This window comes from Pleurodeles waltl, chromosome 8, assembly GCF_031143425.1.
Source record: "Pleurodeles waltl isolate 20211129_DDA chromosome 8, aPleWal1.hap1.20221129, whole genome shotgun sequence".
Classification (NCBI taxonomy): Eukaryota; Metazoa; Chordata; class Amphibia; order Caudata; family Salamandridae; genus Pleurodeles; species Pleurodeles waltl.
In genome coordinates, this window is record NC_090447.1 from 1,309,603,938 (window position 1) to 1,309,616,974 (window position 13,037).

General features: G+C 44.7%; 1 protein-coding gene across 4 annotated transcripts in view; it reads right to left on the bottom strand.

Annotated features, from left to right (window-relative positions):
- Positions 1–13,037, bottom strand: part of PARP4 (poly(ADP-ribose) polymerase family member 4) — a 1,744,976-nt gene that overhangs the window by 1,125,744 nt on the left and 606,195 nt on the right. For all 4 annotated transcript variants that reach the window (XM_069202293.1, XM_069202292.1, XM_069202291.1 and 1 more), the window contains exon 20: positions 2,346–2,427. In XM_069202293.1, the coding sequence (XP_069058394.1) occupies positions 2,346–2,427 (82 nt within the window). The remainder of the gene's footprint in view (positions 1–2,345; positions 2,428–13,037) is intronic.

Here is a 13,037-nt window from a genome sequence, read left to right on the forward strand (position 1 = left end):
GAGGAAATTGGGGTCCCCAGGGCAGGACAATAGCAGTAGGCAATTTTCCCTATTCATAGGAGCCTCTGTGCAGGACTTGAACCAGGCCTCAAGTAGGACAACTGTAAGGGCTTTGTTAAACGGGAGAAGAGATTTGGAAGGGGTGACTCCCTGCTGAAACACCTCAGTCAAGATGTTTGTCTTGACAGCCGCTGAGGGTAGCTGAAGGCCCAGGACCTTGACTGCCTTTTTCACAACTGTAGCAAATAAAGCTCCCTCCCTCATAGCGAACGTAGGCGGTTAGATCAAACTAGTATCAGGAGAGGTGTCCAGGCCATTGGCATCTGCCAAATCCTTGCACCAAGAACCCTTGGTGACATCGAGGGGCTGGTATTCATCACACTCCAGTGGCCTCTCTCAATCATTCCCTAGTCCTAGCCAAAAGGAATAGGGTGCAGGTTCCAGCTTAGGTCGAACGCTCTTGGTTGGCATCAGTGTCAGCATCGGACAAACCCCATCCGGCTCCATGTCAGAATCAGGGATGAGTATAGGGACTGTGCCGCTGGTGAGAAGGTTGAGGTGGCATGACTAGTGCTGGTCTGAGTCCATCCATAGATCCAAAAGGCCTGACAAGAGCCCGCAAATGTCCAATGGGAGTCCCTCCCAAACTATGGGTCCCGAAGGCACTACAGTGGGAATGAACTGCCCAATATGAGTTGCATGGCCTCATAATAGTCACAGAATTGGGGAGGGATCGCCTTAGCTCTGGGGTCCTGTATGACATGAAATGGATTCCCTTCTGGATCAATCTGTTTTCAAAATTAACATTCACTCTGGCAATGCTTCTACATCCTCAGCCTAGAGATTGTCTGGTATTATGATTCTCAGGTAAACAGCCAATTCTGTTTGCCATATTTTTACAAAAACATTGATGACCGGTTTGTAAATATTTATAAATATTTATTGTTCCAATATTTTCCTGATAAAGCTTGACTTGGAAACTATCATTGGGTGGGTTTCTTGTTCTGAGACTGAAACTGCTTTAATGCACCTGCCAGTTTAAGATAGTTTTATAATTATAATTCTTTGTCATTCAACCCAAAGACTTTCTTCAGTTAGAAAACTTGGCTGTTCCCAAGCATCCATCTTACTGTAAAGATACATTTTCACATCCAGGTTTTCCATCACAATGGTGGTCCAAACATTATTTCTGAGTAAGTTTTCAATGAATCAGAAGGATATCTTAGTAACTTCTGACTCAAATTATTATCTCTGATCAATTCTAGTTTAAAAAGCCTTCCAGCATTGCCCTTAGCTGTGGAATCTCTTTCAAACTTTACCCATCTGAACAGGTCTTTTCGGTCAGGCTGAAGAAGGATGCCGGCTTAAACCATGAGCTAACTTATGTAATGGCTCCTTAAGCACATCGTGTCAATACTAATTAGTTTGTAAACAAACACTCGTTTGGGAATAGGGTTAACTACATAATAACTGCTGGAGAAAACAGTTATCAACCAATCGGATTTCAAACTCAAAGATACATTTTAGTTAGTGAACCCGATTACCATATTTGGACACCTCGCTTTTTGTACTTTTTTTTTTTTTTAAACAAAATACAGGACACATCTGCAGCGAATCAAGGATAATATGATGCCTACTGCCCCCTCTTTACCAAGTTTGATTTGATTTAAATCTGTCCATTTGTTGCAGCTGCACACAGAAAACCATCATATGGAAGAAAGAATGGAAAATATACCTATAGCAACCCTACCAATAAAGCTCCCCAATCTGTTTTTGTAAGGTTACAGGCAGCTTCTTAAATTGAAATATAAACACAGTCACTTTTTTGTGACCCTGTAACACACATATATACACAAACAGGGACTCACTCAATGCCATACAGAAATATAGTAGAATGTATACACATCTCATAGTGAGCATGAAAATGATAGGTTTAATAGTTAGGTGACAAAAAGAATTCAAATTGATGCATGCTAGCATATCTTTCATCGCACTATACATATAGTATTTTTAATGGTCCCATAAAAGGTATATCAAATTAGAATAGATACAGATGTCAACAAAACAGTATTTGTAAATAATGTAATAATTTGATGTGCCTTTTAAGATGTTAAAACGTTTACGATTTATGCATGTTTTCAAAATCAAATCTCCTGCCATTGAAGACTGGTTGAAGCATGAACTCCCAATAATATTTGTTAAAGAACCAATGTATGTATTACAGAACAATAATAGAGCACAGTTAATAAAACACTAAAATCACTGCATTGACACTTATTTAAGCATAAACATATGTATTGTTTTGCTATAATGCATAATGAAAAGTGTAATGTAAATTGTCATACCTTCAATTTAATTCTGTGCGTCCCACAATAAATAGCCTCAATTTTCGACGGCATCTCAATCGCTAAGTCCAAAGAGAATGCACTAAATATTGAAAACAAGATTCCAATGATTAGACATAAAAAACCATATACTGTCACACTCTTTTTACTATAATATTCCAAAAAGCATATTAAATTACTTGAAATCTATTTATCAAAATATGTTTTAGTTATTATCTATAATGGGGACTTATCAAATCCACAGTTTTATAAAAAACCGAATTTCACCTAAACAGAGCCTTTATAGTAAGAGCAATTACTAGGTTGTAAATCAGTGCACACCCATACCTGTTTTGTTTACCATTGTTGCTGAATGTACAACATGCATTCTTTTCCACTGCAGACAAATCCATGAGAGGGGATGCACAATACAACTGTCAGGATTCTATCAAGGGAACCAGGAAGGAGGTTCAAGTGTAGGATTTTTGGATTCTGTGAGAAACACATGAAAAGCCAGGAATGACAGGAGACTGCGGAGGACCGGCTCTTAGCAGCTGGCTCACACATAAGACCAAGATCAGGTAGATCCATGTCTGGGCTTGTAGAGCAAGTATAGCGTTTCTTGTCCCAAAGAAAAATTCTATAAACTGGCAAGATGACATCTGGCAACATTCCTTTTGTTGTATGGATCCTTCTCTCGCTCAGTTTGTCTTCACATGGCATCCTCCATGTTTATTGTTTTTCTTTCTTCCTCAGCTTGGGCATCCCCTATTCCTTTGTTGTTATACCACCTTTTCCCAGTTTGGATCCTGGTCCCAGGACTTTTGGGCAAACTGGTTCCATCCCTACAGCTGGCCTGTTGACAAATTGCTTACCAAGTGGTTCTGGGTCTTGGGATGTTACTGGGTGCATGTGAGGCTTATCACTGCCAATACTTCTGAATACCTAGTGAGCTTCTACTGCCTTCTCTTCCCTAATCATAATTTCATGTGCGTTGTTCATATGCATTAATCACCACTGTGCCATTTATATTTACAGGTCCTTTCCATCTGACTCTAATATCACTGAATCCAAGGCAATCTGCTCCAGGGATGTAGAGGGATTCTCCTCTAATGATTCATCACTGATGTGGTGTGTTCTCTCATCTTCCCTCTTTCCGTGTTCCGTACTAATCAGGGAAGTAAATCAAACTATATCACCACTCAGGAAGTCCTTGTGAGGAAATTGGTCGTCCTGAAAACTATTATTTACTGCACTGCAAGACAGTGTATCTCTGGCAGTAATACTTACAAACAAAAGTATCTAAAACAGTCATTGTTAATGAGGCCATAACACATTTGTTTTTCATGTAAACAGTAAATTATGTTATGATGAATTGTGTCCAAGTAAACATATTTCATAGAATTGAAGGAAATACCTACTATAAAACTGATGCATCACACAATGGTAAGGACAATATTGAATTTTTCATCAAATAACGAGTGAGGTGTCACACCATTGTTGTCAAAAGAAACCAAAAGCATTGCATTACTTTTCCAATGTCAAGCGCTTCCACTGTTTTGTGTCTAGAGATTTGGATCTAAGGCCACTAATATAAAGTGCTGGGTCATATCATTGCAGATGGACATATAGTTGATAATTCAGGAAAATATAAATTATCTTGAGACTATCTTTCTGAACATACATTGTCCGTTTCAGTTTAAAATGTACTATTAGTTACCAAAAACACAGTGGAAAAAGAAACAAGTCAATGGAAATTATTTCCACATATTTAGATGGTTATGTGACACTGAACTCCTTGTTACAGAACATTTTCACAATCTTGGACAAAAAAACACAATTTGTTATAATTCCCCTGTATACAATACTGTATACAAGCCTTAAATTATCAAGAACATAACCCGACTTCTGTGCAAAACATCATGTGTAATGGATTAATTTGAAGAGAGTTAATGAGTGTTCCAAGGCATGGGAGCTCCACCATGAACTGAAAGAGCTCCCTCTCCACTAACCACTGTATTTGCCATGCTCGGTTCTGAGGGGGGGCGAATTGCGGATTACTACTCATGGAACCTATGGTGGAAGCACTTTTGAAAATCGATTCCTGCTGACATAGTGGGTTCTCCATACTGTGCAGGCCGTCCTCTGCTGGCAGGATAAAAGTAGCACCTTCCCTGACCTAGGGGACATATCAGGCTCAGATGAGCCTCTTAATGCTCATGGGGTTGTGACCTCTAGAGTGTGAGCAACTGGAACACAAACCATTGGCATATTTTTAATGGACACTTTGTGTTTCCCTCGTTCAACTACTGGCTTATGTTGATCACTCCCTTTTAGCCATATGCTTGAAGCTCTGTAAATCAGGTCTGGACTCAGCCCAAAGGAGTATTTCTCGCTTGATTGATGATTTTGATTGTAATTGTAATTAAAGTGTATATATTTAGTGCTTACGACCCAACGAGGCATTGAGTCACTTTTTTGGGCGAGTAGCATGCTACTCTGTAAGTGGAACCCAAGATTAGTAGTTAGATTGGAGGGGTTTTATCATTCCACCTGGAATGCAGTTGTTACAATGAACAGCTTGAGGGTCCATTTTATAAGTATAGATCTCTTAGTCCGCTTCTGTTAGCTCAGTCCAGCTCTTCCTCCCTTCGCAGGAGTCTAGCTCTTATTTACTGCTGCTGGTCTCCCCCTACTGTTCCGTCCTACTGTCTATCCCTCTTTCCTGAGTAATCCTCGTTCTCCAACCCCATTCGTTCCATTCCTTCACTCTCTCGCTCTTTCCCCTTTGTGCTGCTTGTTCTTCCACCCAGCATGTCTTCTCGTTCCCTCCTCGCTATCCTCCCTTCCAACATGCCAGACCAGGTATTTTTTCTCTTTTGTATTTCCTAGTAACAAAGGGCGCTTTATATTGAAGTCTTCCTTGCCTTCAATACAGTCCTGTTTTTTGTTTCTATGTCAAACAACTATGACTGTATCAAAGGGTAGGGAACCTTCCTTATTATAGATAGACTTTGGTGTCTTTTTCTAATCTAATTTTTACGTAATTACGTTGCATGTGCTAGCACATTAAACCCCGACCTACTGTTTACGCCAATGTTTGTTGAAAGGGGAAGTATTCAAAATACTGCTATCACACCTGTAGGCATAACATATTTATGGCAACATGCATGGCCTGAAAATGCTTTCACTTACCCACAATAATCATTAAAGCTAGGGTTCTCTTAAAATCAAATAGGAGAATGTGTCATGCACTAAAGTTTGCTTGGTAGGGATAAACACCCAGACAGATCCATATGGGCTGAATAATGATAGTACATATCATATTTGTAGTAAATTATACTGACGTTAAGAGTAGATATCAGCCTTGGTCTTTATGTGAGTTATGGTGAAGCTGATACAAAGTTAAACAATCTAGTACCTGAAAAGTAAAAACAGAAATAGTGATGTGCAGATTCCTGGCTGTGGAGCACCGTCAGTGTAGAGAAATGATGCCCATTCCTGCTCTTGTTGGGACATAGGCCCTCATTCTGACCCTGGCGGTCGGCGGAGAGACGGCGGTCGGACCGCGAACAGACCGGCGGTATTAAAAATGGCATTCTGACCGCGGCGGTCCCCGCCGCGACCGACCGCCACTTCTCCACTCCGACCGCCACGGCGGTCATGACTGCCGGGCTAGAGTTTGCGCACTCCGGCCCGGCGGTCGTCCCAAGACCGCCAAGGGTATTATGACCCTGCCTACCGCCGTGGTTTCTTGCGGGCGGGAACCGCTGTGCGAACCATGGCGGTAAGCACTATCGGGGCCAGGGAATTCCTTCCCTGGCACTGATAGGGGTCTCCCCCACCCCCCACTACCCACCCAAGTCCTCCCCCCACACCCTCCACCCCCCTGCCACCCCCCAGAGGTGGTACGAACCCCCTCCCCACCCCCACCCCGACATGCACATACATGCACCCCGACATGCACACACCCCCAACATGCACATATACACACCCCCTACACACACATACACAACGGGGACACATACCCGCACACATACATGCAGACACGCGCACCTGCCGAACAGCACACATTACCCATAGACACAGCAGCACCCCCCGCCCGCATACACGCACTCACACACCCCCTCTACACACTCACACGCACACCCCCATGCACGCCCACATCACACAACACCCCCCCACCCCCTCCCCTCACGGACGATCAACTTACCTTGTGCGTTGGTCCTCCGGGAGGCGACGGGAGCCATGGGGAGGTGACCGCCAACAGAAGACCGCCAACAGAAGACCGCCACACAGAAATGTGGGTCGTAATTCTGTGGGCGGTGTTCTGCTGGCGTGGCGGTGGAGGTTGACCAGTCTCCACTTTCCCGCCGACCGCCAGTGTGGCTGCTGGCGGTTTCCCGGCGGGACGCTCCCAGCGGTCAGAATGCGCACAGCGGCATACCGCCGCGGTCGGCGGTCTTCACCGCGGCGGTAACTCGGCGGTCTTGCGAAAAGACCGCCAAGGTCAGAATGAGGGCCATAGTCACTTTTTTGGAGGTCGAAATCTTTAAGTGAGGCAAGGACAGAAGCCTTTGCCTTATGACCAAAGCTATCTGAAAAAACACTATTCTGTTACATTTTTACAAGGATTAGGCAAACCCAGTAGATCCTCCTTGGCTCTTTGCCAAGCACAGTAATGAACTAGTCTGATAATTCTGAACAGAAGGAACAGAGAAGTTAAGACCTCTGCATTTCCCTCAACTTATCAGACGATAATGTATTCTGGGCATGTAACAATACGGTGGACTGTCAGCCATTTTTATTTCGTGTTATTTTGAGTATTGGCATCATTTCACTACAAGTGGGAATTGCTAGAAATGGGGTCTGGAGTTGGCAGTCAGTTTACACCCTGTCTAAGTAGGGTGTACACTCTAGCCAGGGTAAGAGATACACAGCTCAGACAACCCCTGCTCGCTCCCTTGATAGCTTGGTACAAGCAGTCAGACTTATCTCAGAGGCAATGTGTAAAGTATTTGCACAAACACATTCAGTAACCTAGTGAAAATACCACAAAAGGATTCCACACCAATTTAGAACAATAATCAATAGGTATCTAAATCAAACCAGAGCAAAGCTACAAAAATCCAACATACACAATAAAGTTATCACTTTTTAAAGGTTTAAAAGAGTCTTAATCCTGAGAAAACAGTGGTTGCATCCTTATAACACACATTACCTTGGGTGCATCACAAAGGAGGTGATGCATCAGAAAAGTATTATTAACGCTGGACAGGCAAAGCATGGATTCTTTTCCCGCCCGGCTGGTGACGCGTCGATTCCATTCCCGCCCAGCAGGCAAAGCGTGGATTATTTTCCCCACTCAGGGCAATAATTAATCCGTGCTGAACTGGTGATGCGTCAATTTCACAGGCACTGTGTTGATTTTTCAGTCACGGTGCAGGTGCTGCATCCATTTTTTTGCCGTTTGGCTCCGGTGAGTGGATTTTGCAGCTTCTCCTTCCAAGGGCCCAGGGAGTGGATGTGGCACCATCTGGCAAGCCAGAGGTCTCAGCAAGAAAGCCCAAGTGATGGCAGACAAAGGCCCTCATTATGAACACAGCGGAATTTCCCACAGTGTTGAGGCAGGCGGTCGGTCTAAACGCAGACCGCCAGCCCGTTGAGGACCCCGCCGGCCCAATAAACAACATTTCCCTGGGCCGGCAGAATGCTGGGCCTGGACATTGCTGATGGCTTCACATGGAGCCATCGTCAATGTCGCAGTGCGTCGGGTGCAGAAGCACCAGTCGCGCATATCACTGCCCGTAAATTGGACAGTGACATGCGCGACGGGGCTGTGCACGGGGGCCCCTGAACACCCCTCCCTCCAGCCTTTCCCTGGCAGGGAAAACCCCCAGGGAAAGGCTGAGGGGACACAGGTTCTTCATCCGGCGGGCAGTGCTGCTTGCAGCGCTGACCTGTCGGATAAGGAACTCCACCATCATCAGGCTGCGTGGCAGCGCTAGCAGAGTTCCGCCTGTGGCGGTCTCCCTGTGAAAAAAATCTGGCAGTCCGGACCACCATGCCGGTGGGGGTAATTTCCACCACCGCCGGCATGGCGGTCCGGACCGCCATGTCTATAATGACCCCCAAAGTCTTTGATGTCATCATAGACTTCTTAACAGGAGCCAAGCTTAGTCGAAGCCTTTGGAAAAACCTCACAAGCAGATACACAGCAAAGTCCAGTCTTTGTCCTCTCTAAGGCAGAAGCAGCAACTGCAGGCCAACCCAGCAAAGTACACACTGGAAAGGGTCAGTAGTACTCCTCACAGCTCTCTAGTTCTTCTCCTTGGCAATGGTTCCTCTTGATCCAGAAGTGTTCTGAAGTTGTGGGATCAGCAGTCCAATAATTATACTCATCTCAGCCACTGAGGTAGGCAAACTTCAAACTAAAGTATTTGTAGTGCACAAGACCCGGCCTCTTCCTTGCCTTGCCCCAGACACACTCTAGGGGGTTGGAGACTGTATTGTGTGTGGGCAGGCTCAGTCCTTTCAAGTGCAGGTGTCAGCTCCTCCCTCTCATTCTAGCCCAAGAAGGCCCATCTGGATATGCAGGACATATCTCAGCTCCCTTTGTATACTGTCTAGAGTGAGCTCACAAACAGCCCAACTGTCAGTCTGACCCAGTTGTGCATTCAGTAGCCAAGCAGAGGCACAGAATGGTTAAGCAAGAAAATGCCCACTTTTTAAATGTGGCATTTTCAAACTCACAGTCTTAAAACAACTTTACCGAAAGATGTATTTTTAAGTTGTGAGTTCAGAGACCTCAAACTCCACATCTCTATCTGCTTCCAATGGGAAACGGCACTTAAAAGATATTTAAATGCAATCCCCATGTTAACCTATTGGAGAGCTAGGCCTTGCAATAGTGAAAATCGAATTTGGCAGTGTTTCACTATCAAGACATAAAACACACCAGCACATGCCCTACCTGTTAAATACTTTTAAATACACTGCCCATGGGGCTACCTAGGACCTAGTTTAAGGGCGAAGTACATGAAGTAATAGGGAAGGTTTGGGCTTGGCAAGTGGGTACATTAGCCAGGTCGAATTTACAGAGCAAAACTGCACACACAGACACTGCAGTGGCCGGTCTGAGACATGTTTACAGGGCTACTCATGTGGGTGGCACAATCAGTGCTGCAGGCCCACTGGTAGCATTAGATTTACAGGCCCACTGCACCTCTGGTGCACTTTACTAGGGACTTACTAGTAAATCAAATATGCCAATCATGGATAAACCAATCAACAATACAATTTAGACACAGAGCATAAGTACTTTAGCAAAGTAGTGGTAAAGTGCCCAGAATCTTAAAGCCAACAAAACCAGGTCAGGAAATATAGGAGGAAAACGGGAAAAACGTTTGGAGAGGACCCTGCAAAAGGCCAGGTCCAGTAGGCATGTAAGAAATTTGAGTGTTAGTTTGGGGAGGTGTGAACCCAGCTGAAATAATAATTGATACCAGTCAGGGTGAACCACTAGAGTCACTAAATAAACATGTGCTTAACTCTAGTAGCTTGGCACAAAGCAGTCAGCTTAACTAAAGAATAACATATAAAGTATTTATACAATACTCCAACAGTAATAAAATGACAACACAACACAAAACAATTCCAAACTAATTTAGAAAAATAGGGTCTACTTTAATAAATTAAATGACACCAAAATGGTAAAAATCTATTAAGTAGAACTGGTGGTATGCATTTTTTAAGTTTGCATAAAAACAGCACCAAAAAGCACAAAGCGCCAACCAAAGGTTAAGGCTGACCATGATGGAGCGTGGGTCAGATGCAGGGACTAGGTTCATCCTTGTGGAATGTTTACCTTCTGACTTAGAAACCTTTATGGAGAAAAAATGGTCATCGACAGGGCTCGTTGAATCCAAAGCGGGTCTTGGCAACAGAAGGATGTGAAAGATTGGGAGCCCAGTGTGGTCTTTAACAAAGGCTGGAAAGGGATATCTAGGGACCACATGGCCTCTTCTCCTTTGTAGAATTACAACACCAGTATGAGCTTGCAGCTTCTAAACAATTCCACTGCACACAGATCTGTCATGCACTTTGAGGAGACCATGTGTGGCTTCGGGAGGTGGCAGATGCAGCACTGTTGGAGTTTCGACTCCTCTTGGCCTAATGTGAAAACAGGCTATATCTCTGACATACTGGAGATTAGGGACGAACTGTCAGCCTACACTCAGTGCACTATGAAGCCAGTGGGAGGAGGATCAGGGTGTGCTGATGGACAAGGACTGCGGAAGGCATGTCGCTGCCCCCTAGGGTCAAAGCAGCCTTATGCAAATGAAAATCCCACACCGAGTCTATTATAACAGAACAAGGTTGGTCTGCATGGGCAGAGGGAACAATGACAAATGTCTACAAGAGTGCGGCTACAAGAGGACACAACCTCTGGGACAGTCAATTGATAAAACACATGCTGGTCGAAGCTAGGAAGATGCCTTTGGTCAGTTATGGCGTAGTCAGTAAATGTATCCAACAAGCTGTATAAGGAATAAGAGGGGGGACCATGCTGAACCTAGATATGCCCTACTGGTTTGCAATATGGCCCTTATTGTGGCCAGAAGATTCATAGTCATTAAGTGAGGGAAAGTGGAAGTGCCCACAGTCTTCCAATGGCAAACTGGGATGGATCGGTGCATGCAGAGCGTACACTAAATAAGAGCAGCGGCTGCCCCCAAAAAACTTGACAAGATACGGGCCTATGAAGGGAATACAGAGATTTTTATTAACTCCACAGCTGATTTTACTTATGTACAATTCTCTGGTGTACAATGTGTATGTCATGCCAGTGTCAGAATGGTTTCTTGTCTGTACTTTGCTTATGGTACAAAGTATAGTAAAAAGATTTTAAAAAAATAGAAAACAAACAATGGCGGGAAAGCTCATGAGCAGGTGAATCCCAAAGTCTGCGCCCGGGAAGGCCTCAATGTCGAATGGATGCTGTTTGGCATCAGTCTAAGTGGAGTCCTCTAAGTTCTGACTTAGAAACTTTTCTGGAAGTCAGATTTCCTTCAGCAGGGCAAACCAGCAAGCTGAGTCCGACCGTCGATTCAACATTGATGGCTACAGCTTTGACGTCAGTTTCTGTCTCCATCAGTTAACCAGGCAAAAAGTTAGAAAATGTTTCTGTGTCCCTCTTTTTGCAGTTTGCAGACAGGAGGGGAAAAATCTAACATCAGCCTAGGGTCCAGGAAATTGGTGGGCATCACTTGGGGGTTCGGACCCACTTCAGCAGAAGCCAGCAGCAGAGGCCACGGCAGGCTTGAGTTGGAGCTGGGCAGTTGTAGGGGAGAGGACAAAGGAAGCTTGTTGTGTCCCTGTAGCTCAAACAGGAGGTTAGAAGACTGATAATTAGGAGTCACATCTGGGATCTCCGGTTCAAGGCAAACAGGTCCAGTCTTCCTTCAGGTTCTTCAGACAACATGGCATACTTCCGATTCCTCCCAGGTTCAGAAGTTTTCTGAGGAGAGGTCTGCGTGGTCCATTTTTATGCCCAGTGTCAGCCTGTGGGTAAGGGAAAAGCCTTTGTCTACCACCAAAGCAGAATGGGTCAGTTCCTCTACTCCTACTAGGTTTGGTGTCAGCATGACTAGAGAGACAGGGAGGGAAACAGGCCTGAATGTGGGCTTTATCTGCCAGGGAGAAGGTAGGCATTCTTTGTAGCTCAGGAAGGGCCTGTGCAAAGCCCCACAGGCCATTCTGTCAAGGGATGAGCCCCCCTAACCACATCAAGAGCCCTTTGACCACTGTCTGGGAGCAATCCGCATCTCACAACATGGAGCCATCAGGGGTCAGATAACAGCTGCATGCTGAAAGGAAAGCCTTTTGGTTTTAGGCAGGAGACTATAAGTAAAAAATGACTATTAAAATTAGTTCTTGAGCCTTTTTAGGTCGAGCATTTGAGACCTCTTGTATATATTTTAGTATATACTTCTATACTTCTTTGTGGGGTCTCTGCTTTTTCACTAGTTAGTTTCAGTGCCCTTGAAAAATCCTTGCTTGCTAGTGGTCAATCCTTGCTCTTTGTCCCACCTTTTCCACAGTTGTACACTCCCCTGGAGCATGGCCCTAGTACTTGTAGCCTTCCACTTGTGCCTATGTAGCATGTGCTTAGAGATTACTTTTGTCAAAGGCTAATAGCATTTGACCAGAGCGCTGGATGTTTTAGTGGCTCCAGGCTGTTGCTCTTTACAGGGCTCTAGTCTATTAATTATTTTCATCTGCAGTCATGTGTGACTTTGTTTTCTCCATTTCTTACTCTCCCTCGCGCCTTTTCTGTTCTTGCATTGCAAATGCTTATTCCTTTTGTCTGTCTCTGTGGGATCACGGCGTCGCTTTGAACCGGCCGCTTATGTTAACTGTTTTACTTTTTATTTTCAGTTTGTGTGGCAGGAAAACACTAAGGGCCAGATGTAGCAAATTTGGAAATTGCGACTTGCAATTTGCGAGTCGGAGCGACTCGCAAATTGCAAGTCGCAATTTCCAATGCAGAACGGTGTCTCAGACACCGTCTGCGACTCGCTATGGGGTCGCAATGACCCACCTCATGAATATTCATGAGGTGGGTCGCAAATTGCGGCCCCATAGCGAGTCTAGGCACTCGCAAACATGGAGGCCTGCTGTCGTCAGCAGACCTCCATGTTCGTGACTGCT